The sequence below is a fragment of the Pundamilia nyererei genome, unplaced genomic scaffold, assembly GCF_000239375.1.
Source record: "Pundamilia nyererei isolate P.nyererei 1_Seehausen unplaced genomic scaffold, PunNye1.0 scaffold00209, whole genome shotgun sequence".
Taxonomy (NCBI): domain Eukaryota; kingdom Metazoa; phylum Chordata; class Actinopteri; order Cichliformes; family Cichlidae; genus Pundamilia; species Pundamilia nyererei.
Genome location: NW_005187610.1, coordinates 469,228 through 482,385, shown reverse-complemented (window position 1 = coordinate 482,385; position 13,158 = coordinate 469,228). Strand labels below are relative to the sequence as shown.

General features: G+C 41.6%; 1 protein-coding gene across 2 annotated transcripts in view; it reads left to right on the top strand.

The window, feature by feature from the left end:
* Window positions 1–13,158, top strand: part of LOC102210088 (diacylglycerol kinase delta) — a 91,758-nt gene that overhangs the window by 26,800 nt on the left and 51,800 nt on the right. The window contains exon 4 of one of the 2 annotated variants that reach the window (XM_013914603.1): window positions 11,203–11,253. The exons of the other annotated variant lie outside the window; for it this stretch is intronic. Coding sequence (XP_013770057.1) covers window positions 11,203–11,253 — 51 coding nt within the window. The remainder of the gene's footprint in view (window positions 1–11,202; window positions 11,254–13,158) is intronic. 2 annotated transcript variants of the gene reach the window in all.

The window sequence follows — 13,158 nt, the reverse complement described above, 5'->3', positions numbered from 1 at the left end:
TTTTGTCCTCAAACCACAGTTAAAAACCAAAAACAAACGAGACGTTCTTGCTTAATAAGTGACTTAAAGTAAATCAAAAATAAAGCTTTTATTTTGTCATTACTGATGAGTCACGCTCCCCTCATGAAGACTTTGGAGTTTTTTGTTTACATAGGCTTCCCAACTTCCAGCTGGCGTCTGTCCGGCACACCTTAATTTAATTTAAGGACATCCAGCAAATCAACAGCATCTCAATTAGTGGAGATGGAACACTGCTGTGTGGATCCAGCCCCCCTTTGCGACTCAAGCCGATGACGCTGGCAGATTTTATCACACAAACCTCACTTTAGTCTGGCTTTTAAAAGCTTCATTTCATTGATTGACCCTGTTGCATTTACTCTAATTGCTGATGCCTACATATATGTGATTTTCTTTTTATTTAAGTGTCCTTTTAACCTTAGCAGGCAGTGTTATTTTTTATTTTTGACCTGACACTTAGCTTAGTAGGCCGCAGAGCCTTTCCAGGTTTGGAATGAAACTTCCTCCCAAGGACATCACTGGCACAAAAAGATGAGGACAAGACGAGGTATAATCATATTAGGAAGGAGCGCTTACCCAGCCCGAAGTCGCCAATTTCACTCCATTTCCATCTCTGTCTTGTTCTCTGACTCGGCCTTTTTGGATCTCAGTGTCTTCCCTTAGTCATCAAGCTTGAGGCTGAGCCAGACACTGAATCATATTAGAGTTAGCGGTATTGGCAAGTTATCAGAAAGACAAATATACCCCAAGTTTCTCTCCATCTTTTCCTTTTTCTCTTGACTCGTCTCAAGATTTTGAGTGTAGCTAATGCGATTTGGCCTCATGTATGTGAGCAGATACATGTACTCAAGACACTCCTAAAGTGTTGACATGCACCGAGAGTTGTACCAGGAAATAAAAAACACATCAGGGTCATGGGAGCTTTTAAAACACAAAGACCTGATTAAATATCGCTAACAATGGAGAGGACAAATAAAGAGAGTAAAAGAAGAGCGAGAAGGGGTGATGGAAAGGAGAATAGAGGAAGTGCTGAGGAATGGGTGTGTGAATAGGTGTGTTTACTGGGTGTTATGGTGTGTGTCTGCTTACTCCAGACTCCTTTTGTATTTAAAGTAGGTCTGTGTTTGTGTGTGTGTGTAAGGCTAAAAATAAATTGTCAGGCAGGACCGTCTCCTGGAATTTCATCTTTAACACCGAAACAAAGCAGTGTCCCACATAACCCCTGCATGTGCATGCACCACACACACCTCAGTGTTGTAAATCTGCAGGTGAAGGCACAGAAAGATTGCGGCCTGGGAATCCAGCCTGCGTGTGGCTTCCTGAATATGTCTGCCGTGGAAGTGCGTATGCAAATGAATGCGCATACATGTAAATGTCAGCATGATTTACCCCACATCCTCATACCGTGTATATAAATAGCAGCAGAACAAACAATATGGGAAGGGTGCATTAACGCCACTGTGTCATGGTTTTAGGAGGGAGTTTATCACTGTCCCTTAAATTAAATAAACTGGGCAGTGGATTTGTTACTGCTCAGATTTAAAACCACGTTTCCCATGAACACGTGTGGGTCCTTTCACAATAAAGTAAGGCATTTGTTGGTTCACGTTTTTACCCCTCGGCTGTTAAAAGCTGACGAGGGTGTTGTCACCACCTGGCAATGACCCCAAGTTTGTGAATATTCAATTAAATTCAAGTTTATTTATAGCACAGCATCAGTTGCCTGAAGGTGCTTTATACCATAACGTAAAGACCCGACAATAATACAGAGAAAACCCCCAAAATCAATCCACCCTCTATGAGCATGCACTTGGCGACAGCGGGAAGGAAAAACTTCCTTTTAACAGGAATTCTACCTCAACAATAACCTTTAGTTAGCCTGCAGGCTGAGACTATAAGGCCTGAAACACATTTAAAAAATGGCATTATCTTGTTCACAGTAAACAAAGCAACATCTGAGACTAAAGACGTAACCGGTTACGACTTACAGTAGCACTTTTTTTGTATTTCATGCATGTCTGTGCAACATGTCTGCAGATGAATGAGTAAACGTGTGCACATGATAAGATCAGCAGCGTGTTGTTGTGGCTGAAGCGCAGGATTCCCTTCAGTCTGACGAATAGAAGCAGGAATCTGAGACACAGATGGAGCGCTGGGGCTCCTGCTTCTGTGAAAAGCCACACACACACACACACACACACACACACACACACACACGTTTGTCATGCTTTCTGCACCACCACTAACCACTCAGCGAACTCTTTGCTGAAAGTCTATTTTTGTCATCCTGTGTCTATGTTTGAGAAACCGAGCTTATTCTAGAATCAGGCTCTTTACTGTATTTGGTAAATCCCCGACCGTTCTGTCTCTCTTTGTTTATGCATCAAGTTCCTGTTTTTCTTTTATTTCTTTTTCTTTTTTTTCTGCTTCTGTCTTTTGGCCTTTTTCTTTGTTGTGTTACTTTTTTTGCCTGTTGTTACTTTTTTTCTCTCCTTTCATTTCCGTTCTTTGTTTTTCTTTCTTCTTTCATTTGCTCTTCCTGACTCTTCTTTTCTTTTTATTCACTTTCTTGCTTTTAAAAAATGCTTTTTTAATCCCTTTTGCAGGCGTCCTGATTTTCATTTTTGCAGAGGTCTGTCAGTCCGAGCGTACAGCCATGCTGCGCCGCAATCTGGCGCTCGTCACACGAACACGCAGGGATACACACTTTAAGCGCAGCGTCGCACGAACGCCCACGCGCGCTCCCACCCCCACCTGTCGTGCAGGCGAGAGAGGGGAAGAGACCTTGTTTTTACCGCAAAGAAGCAAAGTTCAGTGCATGTATCAAAGAAAGGAAAGTCTTTTCTTTGACTTTTGTTTTCTTCCTTTCTTCTAATAGGGTCGAGCACAGCTCTTCTTCTTCTTGTGTCACACCAACGTTTAGCCAGCGTGGCTTGATTTTCCAAAACTTTCGCTACACAATATATTTTCGACACGATAAACGTCTCAGACTTGAATGTTTGTGTTGCTATTTTAAGCTTTCTTGCAGGGCGATGTTAAAGCAAGACGTCTCACCAGGCCGCCGTGTTGAAATGAACATGAGTAACACGTCTAAGTGTAAAAACATCTGATAACAACAAAAAAAACATTAAATAAGAAGGAAAGGTTGTTTGAATCTGCCTTTAGCCCCTTAGCAGTCCAATTAGTCCCCTAAACCATCCAATGTACCGTGGGCGGTACGTCCGACTGCTAACAGGTTAAAGACACAAAGTTAAAGTTCAGAGGACGACAAAGGCTGTAGATGTCTTCTTTAAGGTGTTAAGCTAGTTGATAGGTTTGTTGTGTAACTTTGGTCAAACGACTGTTCATACAGCTAAAAATTCATAAGATGAGTCAAATATAGACTGCTTTCAGACAAACTCTGACATTTTTCCCTTCACTTGGTTTCTTTTCATACTGAGAAAATTACAGGGAGACCAAAATGTGTCACTACAAACCACGTGAGAATGTTGAGTCAGCTTACTGGTCAGATGTTTCTGGTGCTGGAGGAACAAAAGTAAATACTGTGCTCTGGACTTTGACCACCTTGACCCTTTCTCCTTTGCTTCCGTTTTCTTACTTGTACCTGTATACAGATTCGATCTGCAGTAAATGAGTCATGTATCTTGTCTTTGTTCTGGGTCCTTCCTCTCACCCCCAACCTGTTGCAACAGATGGTCGCCCCCTCCCTGAGGTTTCTTCTTGTTAAAAGGGAGTTTTTCTTTCCCACTGTCGCCAAAGTGTCTGATCATAGGGGGTCATCTGATTGTTGGGGTTTTCTCTGTATTATTGTAGGGTCTTTACGTTATGATATAAAGCACCTTCAGGCAACTGTTGCTGTGATTTGATACTATATTAATAGAACTGAACTAAAAATTTAATTGAACATTCTCATATGCACATTTTCAAAACAAACATGGACAACAGACATTAAGAATACAGCAAAATTACAAAATGCTTAAGTTATGATAAAGAACTCATCCAATGTCAGGATTGTGGCATATCATATCATATATCATGTAAATGATGGGGCTGGATCAGGTGACCCTGAATCCTCCCTTAGTTATGCTAGACTGCTAGGGGCTTCCCATGATGCACTGAGGGTTTCTTCTTCACTCACCTTTGTTCACCTGGCTGTTTTAGCGCTATAGAAGAACCAGTCCATATACCATTTGCCATATACACGTAAAAATGGAGGCCTTTTAAAGCATATTTTATGGCTTTTTGTATGACAGTGCTAGTGTAGTTTGCTTCTTCTGCTGATTTTTTACTTTTACTGATCATTGGCACTAAATACAGTAGAGTGAGAGTCACCTAGGCAACTGGAGCCAGAGTGCAATTAAATTTTCACTTCAGCTCATTTGTATTTATATAGCACCAAATCAGGTTAACAGTCACCTCAAAGCACTTTAAATTGCAAAGTAAAGACCCAAGAATATCAGAAAGAAATCCCACCAATCACACGACCGCCTGTGAGCAAGCATTTGGCAACAGTGGGAAAGAAAAACTCCCTTTTAACGGGAAGAAACCTCCGGCCGAGCCAGGCTCAGGGCTCTCTGCCCTGACTGGTGGGGTGAGGGGAAAGAGAAGACAGCAGTAGTGGTGTCAAAATATGAACGAAGAAGAAACAGTGCAGCATGGGAAGTCCGCAGAGACCTATTTCAGCATAACGGAGAGTTCAGGGTCACCGGATAAGTCTAAACTTAAAAGTAGAGATGGTGTTCGTTTGCTGAATCCAAACTGGGAGCTGGTTCCAGAGTAGTGAGGCCTGAAAGATGACGGTGCTGTCTCCCATTCTACTTTTAAACACCCTCGGGACCACAAACAAGCCTGCAGTCTGAGGCAAAGTGCTGTGTTGCCCCAAAATGTGTTTTTAGCCAAATCTGGCAGTGCTTTTCCTAAAGACTCTGAAGTCCAAATGAATTCTGACCTGACTTTTTAAGCTGAGACTTGCATATGTGATTTAGTGCACATGTGCAAGTGAGTTTGAGTCACTTTTGCTTGCCCCCAAAAAAGCTAGTAGTAAAGTCGTATCATGTTCCTTTACTGAAAAACAGTTCTTTATGTAAGCGCCTCAGCATCAAACTCCACCCACATCATTCAAACGTCCACGTGAGGCAGCCGAAGCCAAACAAAGGGATTTTCAGCCCAGATAGGGAGGACCTCAGAAACGCACAGTAGTTTGATCATGCTACATTTGAATGCAGTAAAAAGAAATTGTCTCACAGCATCGACTGTTTTTGCATATGTTACGTAGAGCAAGCATCACTTCCCTCTCTGGTTACACAACGTGTTTCCAATTGCACGATGCCACCGTGAAAAGGCGAAATCATCGCTGTTGTGTGCAGCAGCCGCCCACCCGCCTAAACGCATAGAGCCAGAACCCGCCTACGTATTAAAGCATACTGTAATCCTTGGCTTTTTGCACCTCCACTACCAGGGCCGAGAAACCACCTGAGCAAGCTTAAGCAGAGAGAGATAAAGAAAACAGTAGCGTCAATAAGGGTGTATCCAGCACTGTGTTTGGGTTTCATAATCACACACTCGAGGAGCGAGGAGTGGCTCTTTTCTTACTTCCAAGTGTCCGACAAAAGACCACAGGCGCTGGTATTGATTTTACTTGAAAGCCAGAGGAATTTCTGTCGTAGCCGCAAGCCGTGCACTCAAATGGATATAATAAAAGCAGGGACACACACACACATACACATAAGGGCCCGTCTCCATTTTTAGAGCCTCCTCTGGGAAACGTAGTCTATATTTAGGAGGTCAATTTGTTAAACAAATACAGCGTCAGCGTGTTGGAAGACTGTCAAAACACACAGGCCATGTGCTTCCATCAGCGTGTGTTTATGTGTGTGGATTTATCGTCTCGCGCATGCAGACCGAGGCTATTTTAACTTCACATTTTATGTAAACAGCGAGCCTCAACGTGATGGAGGTGATGGAGGGAAGAGGGGGGCAAAGGTGAGCTGGTGCTGTAGTGGAATTTTTTTTTTTAAAAAGAAAAGAAAATGAGGGGGTTGGGTGGTGTTGGTGGAGTTCAGTTTCATTAGCATGACAGATAGGTGAGGGGAGAGAAGTCCTCTTGAAACGGAGCACTTTCACATGAACGTGTGTGTGTTTTGCAATAGCGGTTGCTCTGCTTGTCTAAATCCGTCACGTGCAGCTTGTCCTCACCAGTTCGGTGTTTCGACACTTTGTGCAGTCAGTTTGCCAACCTGATCGAAGGGCTTTGTTGAGTAATGTTTCTGCCTGCTTGGATTTCGTGGTGTCTTATGCTGCTTCCTTTTACTTTGACATTTTTGTTGTTTTACCCTGGGGTTTGGTAAAGAGAGGACCACGTGATGGACAGCTGAAACCTGATAACTGGATGGACGCATGGATGTTTGAGAGATTAAGCCAGATAGTAGTTAAATTGCAGGAATGTCTTAAAGACATAAAGACCTGGATGACCTCTAACTTTCTGCTTCTTAATTCAGATAAAACTGAGGTTATTGTACTCGGCCCTGAAAATCTTAGAAATATGGTCTCTAACCAGATTCTTACTCTGGATGGCATTACCTTGGCCTCCAGTAACGCTGTGAGGAACCTTGGAGTAATTTTTGACCAGGACATGTCCTTCAACGCACATGTTAAACAAATATGTAAGACTGCGTTCTTCCATTTGCGCAACATCTCTAAAATTAGAAATATCCTGTCTCAGAGTGACGCTGAAAAACTATTTCACACATTTATTACTTCCAGGCTGGACGACTGCAATTCATTATTATCAGGATGTCCTATAAGCTCCCTGAAAAGCCTTCAGATGATCCAAAATGTTGCAGTGATAGGACTGTCAGTGAGTTAAGCGTAAAGAGAGCATAATATAACCAGAAGGTCATCTTTTCATTGGCTCCCTGTTAAATCCAGAATCTAATTTAAAATCCTTCCATCTGATCTTAAATACCTCACATCACCGTATCATCCCAGTAGAGCACTTCACTTTCAGACTGCGAGCTTGCTTGTTGTTCCTAGAGTATTTAAAAGTAGAACTGGAGGCAGAGCCTTCAACTTCCTGTTAAAAGGTTGTTTTTCCTGATTTGGAGCTATATAAATAATCCGAATTGGGATGAGATGTCAGCTTTAGTTTCAGGGAACATCATGTGATCCAGCCTCGTCTTATCCTTTCACCTGGCCTCTATATCACCCCATTGTCCAAACCAACCTCTCTAACTTTGTCTTTAACCCTGAGCTGTCCCTCAGTTGTACTCATTTCTAATCCTGTCCCTTCTGGTCAGTCCCAACATCTTCAGCCTCCTGTCTTTTTGTCAGTGCCACTGTCTGCAGCCCACACATCACAGCAGGTCTCACTACAATCTTGTAAGCCTTCTTTGCACTCTTGCTGCTATCCGTCTTCACCCTGCCTGCACTCTCTGCCTCCCCTCTCTGCTGCTGTCCGTTGCTTCAGATGGTTGACCTCAGGTATTTAAACACACATACTTTCACTCCCCCTGCTCCCTGCGGCTTCACTGCTACACCTGTCTCTCTGTCATTCATGCACAGATGTAGCTTTTGTTAGTATGAAGTTGAGCAATGAGAGCAACCAGTGGTCATACCAGGGCCAATGCTAACCGTGTCTTACCATTACTCACAAGGTGTCCTTTGTCACCAGTGACTCGGGTGTCCACTACAAAGCTCACATTGTAGGTCAGGAGGTGTTTTGCTCTTTGTTCTGCTTTAAAAAAAAAAGAAAAAAAAAGGTATTTACTAAGTTTTCACTTTTACTCTCACTCTGTTTTTTCAGTGTAATGATATGGCACTTATCCAGCTAGTCTGTTGAAAGTTACAATCAGCAATTAACAGACTACTTTATGAAAGTTAATGTCCCTTCTTGCGGCACCATCCTGTTTCATTTTTCATCCGTTTGCACCTTGCCACATAACTTTGCCACAAAAAGAAGGAAAAGGCGTCATGACTTTTACAGTTTTATTCCAACTTGTTAAAATCAGGACACTGATACATCTTCATCAGTGCAGTGTCGGTAAATTGGATGTGTACTATGAGCTTGTGTCAGATTTAAGAGGTGATCGACTGCTTGCCTCATAAAGGGAGAATTAAACCGCAGGAACTGAGGTGACCTTGTTCCCAGCTCCTCTCCTCCACGCCTCGTTTTGGCAGGTTTTGTATTGTGATGGATGGAGCAGACCTCTGCATGTCTAGACCACATAATCAGCTTTTTTTTTTTTTTCATGGTGATGGCTTTGACATGATGCTCCATCCTGCACACTCTGGTGGTCTAAACGGCTTAACCTAGAAGACCAGTGGCACTATCGGCATTTTGAGCTCTGTGGTGACAACTCTCTGGAGATTTGATCAACTTCTCTTTGTTAGTGGGAATTTTACTGTTTCTGAAGACAGTCATATTATATGAACTAGAAAGGTGAAAAAAGTGAAGAGCGTTGATTGATAGCTTTGAACATATTACTGTCTAAAAAAAATGTTTTAGATTATTAGTAGCAGTACCCTAAAAAAACTTTCTGACAATGCTCTATTTTCTAAGCTTCCAGGTGATTATTTTAAACCCAAGCCATCATCTTCATGTGTATCAGATGCTAGCCAGCTAAAATACTTTACTTAGCATGTGTACATTAGCACAGTAGGCTAATTCTGAGTGCAGCTCTACCTCTTTTATTTGCTAGCCAGCTAAAACCTTTATTGCACCCGAAACCTCCAGCAAATGCTCTAATTCAGTCATTCCCAAAGTCACTTTAAAAACCAGAAAATCCCACAGGGCCCACCCAATCGTAAATCTTCACTCTAGTGAAAGAGAAAGTAATGCATGTTCTTAAAAGGCTGTTAGCTATAAATTGCTAATGCTACCCAGTCATATGCAAAGTGTTAAGGGCAATGTGTGAAAAACCTGCCACTGGGACACAGACACGATTACCAGTTTCAGTTCATTTTTTGTTTGAATACATAAACTTATATTACGATGTAACTGTACTAACTTATTACTGTGGCCCGCCTGCAGAACCTTCACAGGCCACCAGGGGGCCCACACTTTGGTAATCACTGAACTAGACAAATCAGTTGGTGGGGAAAAAAATCCCAAGTTCCCACAAAGTGACCATCTGACCTCCAGTGTGCACTTTGTAGTGGACGGCTATCTATAACATGGCCAAAGGGCGTTAAGTTACACACAGGATGGCAATGCACTGGTTACTTTTGTGGTTTGACTTCAGCTGTCCACTGCTGCTTGTTACTAGAGGGATTTACACGTCATGAAACATAGCTGAGATCTGAGATCATAATATTTCAGCTGTATTGAAAATTTCAGCTATTATGCATGAAAGGGATGATTACAGTTATGTCCCCTATAGCTACTCCAATCTAGTAACCACAGCTGAAAGTGAAGTTTGAGCCAAGTTGTTGTAAGTTATTCAGCTGCATTCAAATTTAGCTCCCTGGCCATCAGTTTTACAGCTATGCTGTGATAAAGCGAAATATGCAACAAGTATGAAGTTTGATTTTTTTTCTTGTGGTGATAGATGAAAAGATCCACAATCAAAGCAAATAAGGAATGAAAGGTGGCCTCACAAATCTTAAAATGAGACGAGTAGATGAAGAAGAAATGTTTGTTTGATAGAGGAGAAAGTGGAGAAGATGAAAGGAGGAAAAACACTGACGGTGAGTTGTGGGAATGACTGCAGAAGGGGCGTCTTATAACGCAGATGACATGAAACAATGATCCAAAACTGGCTGAAGACTGTAGGCGATTAAAAATAGGAAAGAGGCTGGAGAGCTGGAGGTGGCATGAAGAAGAAATCAGAGTGAAAAATAAAGGATGAGGAGTAGGAGGAGGTATCGATTTGGGTAGTAAACAGAAGGCCTGGATAGAGGAGGAATTGTTGAGGGGGATGAGATGGAAGCATGATATTGATCCAAGGCAAAGAATGAGAGTTAATGGAGTGAGAGGAAGAGACTGGAAGAACAAGAGCTTTAAACAGCAGGAATAAAGAAAGTAAGAGGTAGAAACAGAGCAATGTGGAAAGAAGACGAGACAGAAGGAATAGCTATGTTTAGGACTTTACTTCCACCTTTATATAAACCAAGACTGGACTCTTGCCCACAGAATATGACACGTTATTGTGTTGAATCCATGCTATAGCACTACCGCTTTCAGATTTACACTTGCCAGCCACTTCATTAGCTACGCCTTGCAAATCCGGGCTTAGACCCTCTTTTGTCTTCAGAACTACTTCAATTTATCGTGGCACAGATTCAAGATCCTGGAAACATTCCTCTGAAAGATTTGCTGACTGAAGGCCCATGATGTAAATACATCCCCCACACCATTACAGCACCACTGGACCACTACAATTCTCAACCTACCATCCAAATGTCGTAATCAAAATCGAGATTCATCATCTATTGTCCAATTTTAGTGAACCTCTGTGAATTGGAGCCTGAATTTCCTCATCTTAAATGACATGAGTGGTAGGTGTGGTCTTCTGCTGCTTTTCAGAGATGCTCTTCTGTCTCCTTTGGTTGCAATAAGTGGATATTTGAGCAGATAAAAGCAGTTTGGCCACTCTCCCCTTACCTTTGACATCAACAAAACATTTTCACCCAGAAAACTTCCATTCACTGGGTATTTTGTCTTTTTCAGACCATTGTTTGCAAACCCTACAGATGGTCTTGTGGGAAAATCCCAGCAGATCGTGGCTTTTTGACCATGCCAATTTCAAAGTCACTAAATTCACCTTTCTTCCTCGTTCCAATGCTCAGCTTGGGCTTCAGCAGCTCGTCTTCACCATGCACTTAGCTACTGCCATGTGACTGGCTGATTAAATATTTACATTAAAGAGCAGGTGAACTGGTTGGCGAGTGTAGATGATGCAGACTAATTGCAAATCCGCACTTGAAAATAACAGTAATAGTTGCTGCTTTCGCTGATATTTCATCAATGTCTTCATATGATTTTTTTTTTTTGCCACTTTGCCGAAGCCGCTTGTACTTGTTTTTCGTATGCACATTCCAGGGTCGTCTAACCTGTGTTCAGTAGCTAGGTTTCCTTGGCTGTCAAACCTTTCTCCCTGCTCTAGTAAAGATCAGTTGATCATTGAAACCTCTTGACCAGTTATTAAAATAGACTTTGAGGTGAATTTGTGCTTTTTCCCAAAACAGATATTTCATGCTGATTTGAACACCTTAGACGCCACTATGCATCACCATCCAGTGAGTTCATGTTTTCACTTTTGTTTCTGTTACAATTCACATTGACACGGTGACTGAAATGTTTGGCTCCATAGGTAAGCTGACCTACTGAGTAACTTCTGAGAGTCCTTGCCATAGACTGTCTATAAAAGATGGACGTAGCCTCGAGTGTGAAAAGTCAGTGTTGAAAAAACGCATTATTTGTAAGGGCCTGCAGGGGGCGACTCCTTGATGAGGTTTTTGCTAGCGTCATGTATCATAAATACAGCATAGTGTACAGTTATTGAAACATGGTCCGACTGAGTATATATTAAATAATAATGCAGGGTATGCTTTGAGCCATGTCTACTTTGTGATTGACAGGTTATTATGATTTAATTCAATTAAATTTATTTAAGTAGGTGACATCACAGTGGCTTCATCTATCTTTTAGACACAGTCTGTGGCCATTTTTTAAATTCCTTCATTTATTTTCTTGAAAAACCGGATGTTTCATTTTTAAATGGACACCTCAATCACTGGTTGATTTGCACCCACGTTTTTCTTGTTAAAAGCTTATACGGGTTTCAGGTCTGCTGATCATATCTCTCCTGTGGTTTGACAGGAATGCATATACATCATTACCATCTCTCTTTTTTCACACGAACAAATGCACACACACAATCACTATATCTGATCTCTAGGCCGTTGAAACTTTTAGGAAGGAGAGAGAAACATTTTTGTACTTTGGTCTTGTTAACGTTGGTTGGCTGAGGTGGTGACGTTGTTAATGTCTGTTGACCCAGTAAGTTGACACCTTACTGAACTAGCCTCCCCATTCGGTATCAAAATGAAAGGAGTTTGAATCCGATTTTATCAGTTCTTGGATTCATGGAAAATTTTCTTAAAGGTCCCATGCTTCACTGTTTTGGGTTGTTGACATTGTAATCACTTATGTGTATGGGACTGTAATTTTATCTTTTCTTTAGTTTTTCTAAAGAAAGTTATGAATTCCATAAGAGTCGATATAAGCAGAAAACAAATAGTTTTCTTTTTGCACTGCAGCTCCAGCAGCAGAAATTAAAACCATCTGCTTCAAATATGTATCAGAACTGCTCTGAAAAACAATAAGCTCAGTCTGTAATGAATTTTTATGAGAGCCAAAGGGAAAGCTGTGCCCTTTATTTAGACAGCGAATGAATCTCCATCAGCAGCAGCGAGGACGCGGGCACATGTTGCAGTGACGGGACAGGTCCTCTGATTCATCTTGTTTGATTTGATTCGGAGTGACTTGACCCTGGGCTGCAGTCACAGAACCAGTGCAGAGGCTCGGAGCTCTTTTATCACACTTAGCGGTGCGGAGGAATTGGAGCTGCACAAACAAGTGTTTCTTCTTTGTGCTCTAATCGCTCACGTCTTACAGCGTGTGTTTATGCAGTCATCCCACCTACCACTTCACATCTGCAGGCCCTTTGTAGTTAAACAATGCGTGTGGAGAATAAAATGTTGCATAGAATAAAAAGTGTCGAGGCCGTTTAGTTCCTGTGACACCATGCATGGCTGGAATATACATGTAAAGTAAAAAGTCAGATCATGCGTGTCCTCAAATCATGTCCTTAAATAGACAACACTGTAGAGCCTCCAGTACTGTAATACATATGCCATAATGAAATTCCTACAGCTATTATAATTACTGCATTATGTTATGTGTATACTAATTCAAGATGCAAATTAATATTTATGTAGAATTCACAAACTCTCATGACTTCGACAGGAATGTTTAAGAGTATTTTTTAATACGTTCTTTATTCTTTGGATTTCAAAGTGTAAATCAGAAAAAGTTAGGTGAGACAATTTCCCCCCCCAGACACGGGACAATTTTGAAATTGATGTCTTCTTTAAAAGTAGTGAAAAGAAAATGTCAAAAATACAAATGTAGGTGTTTAT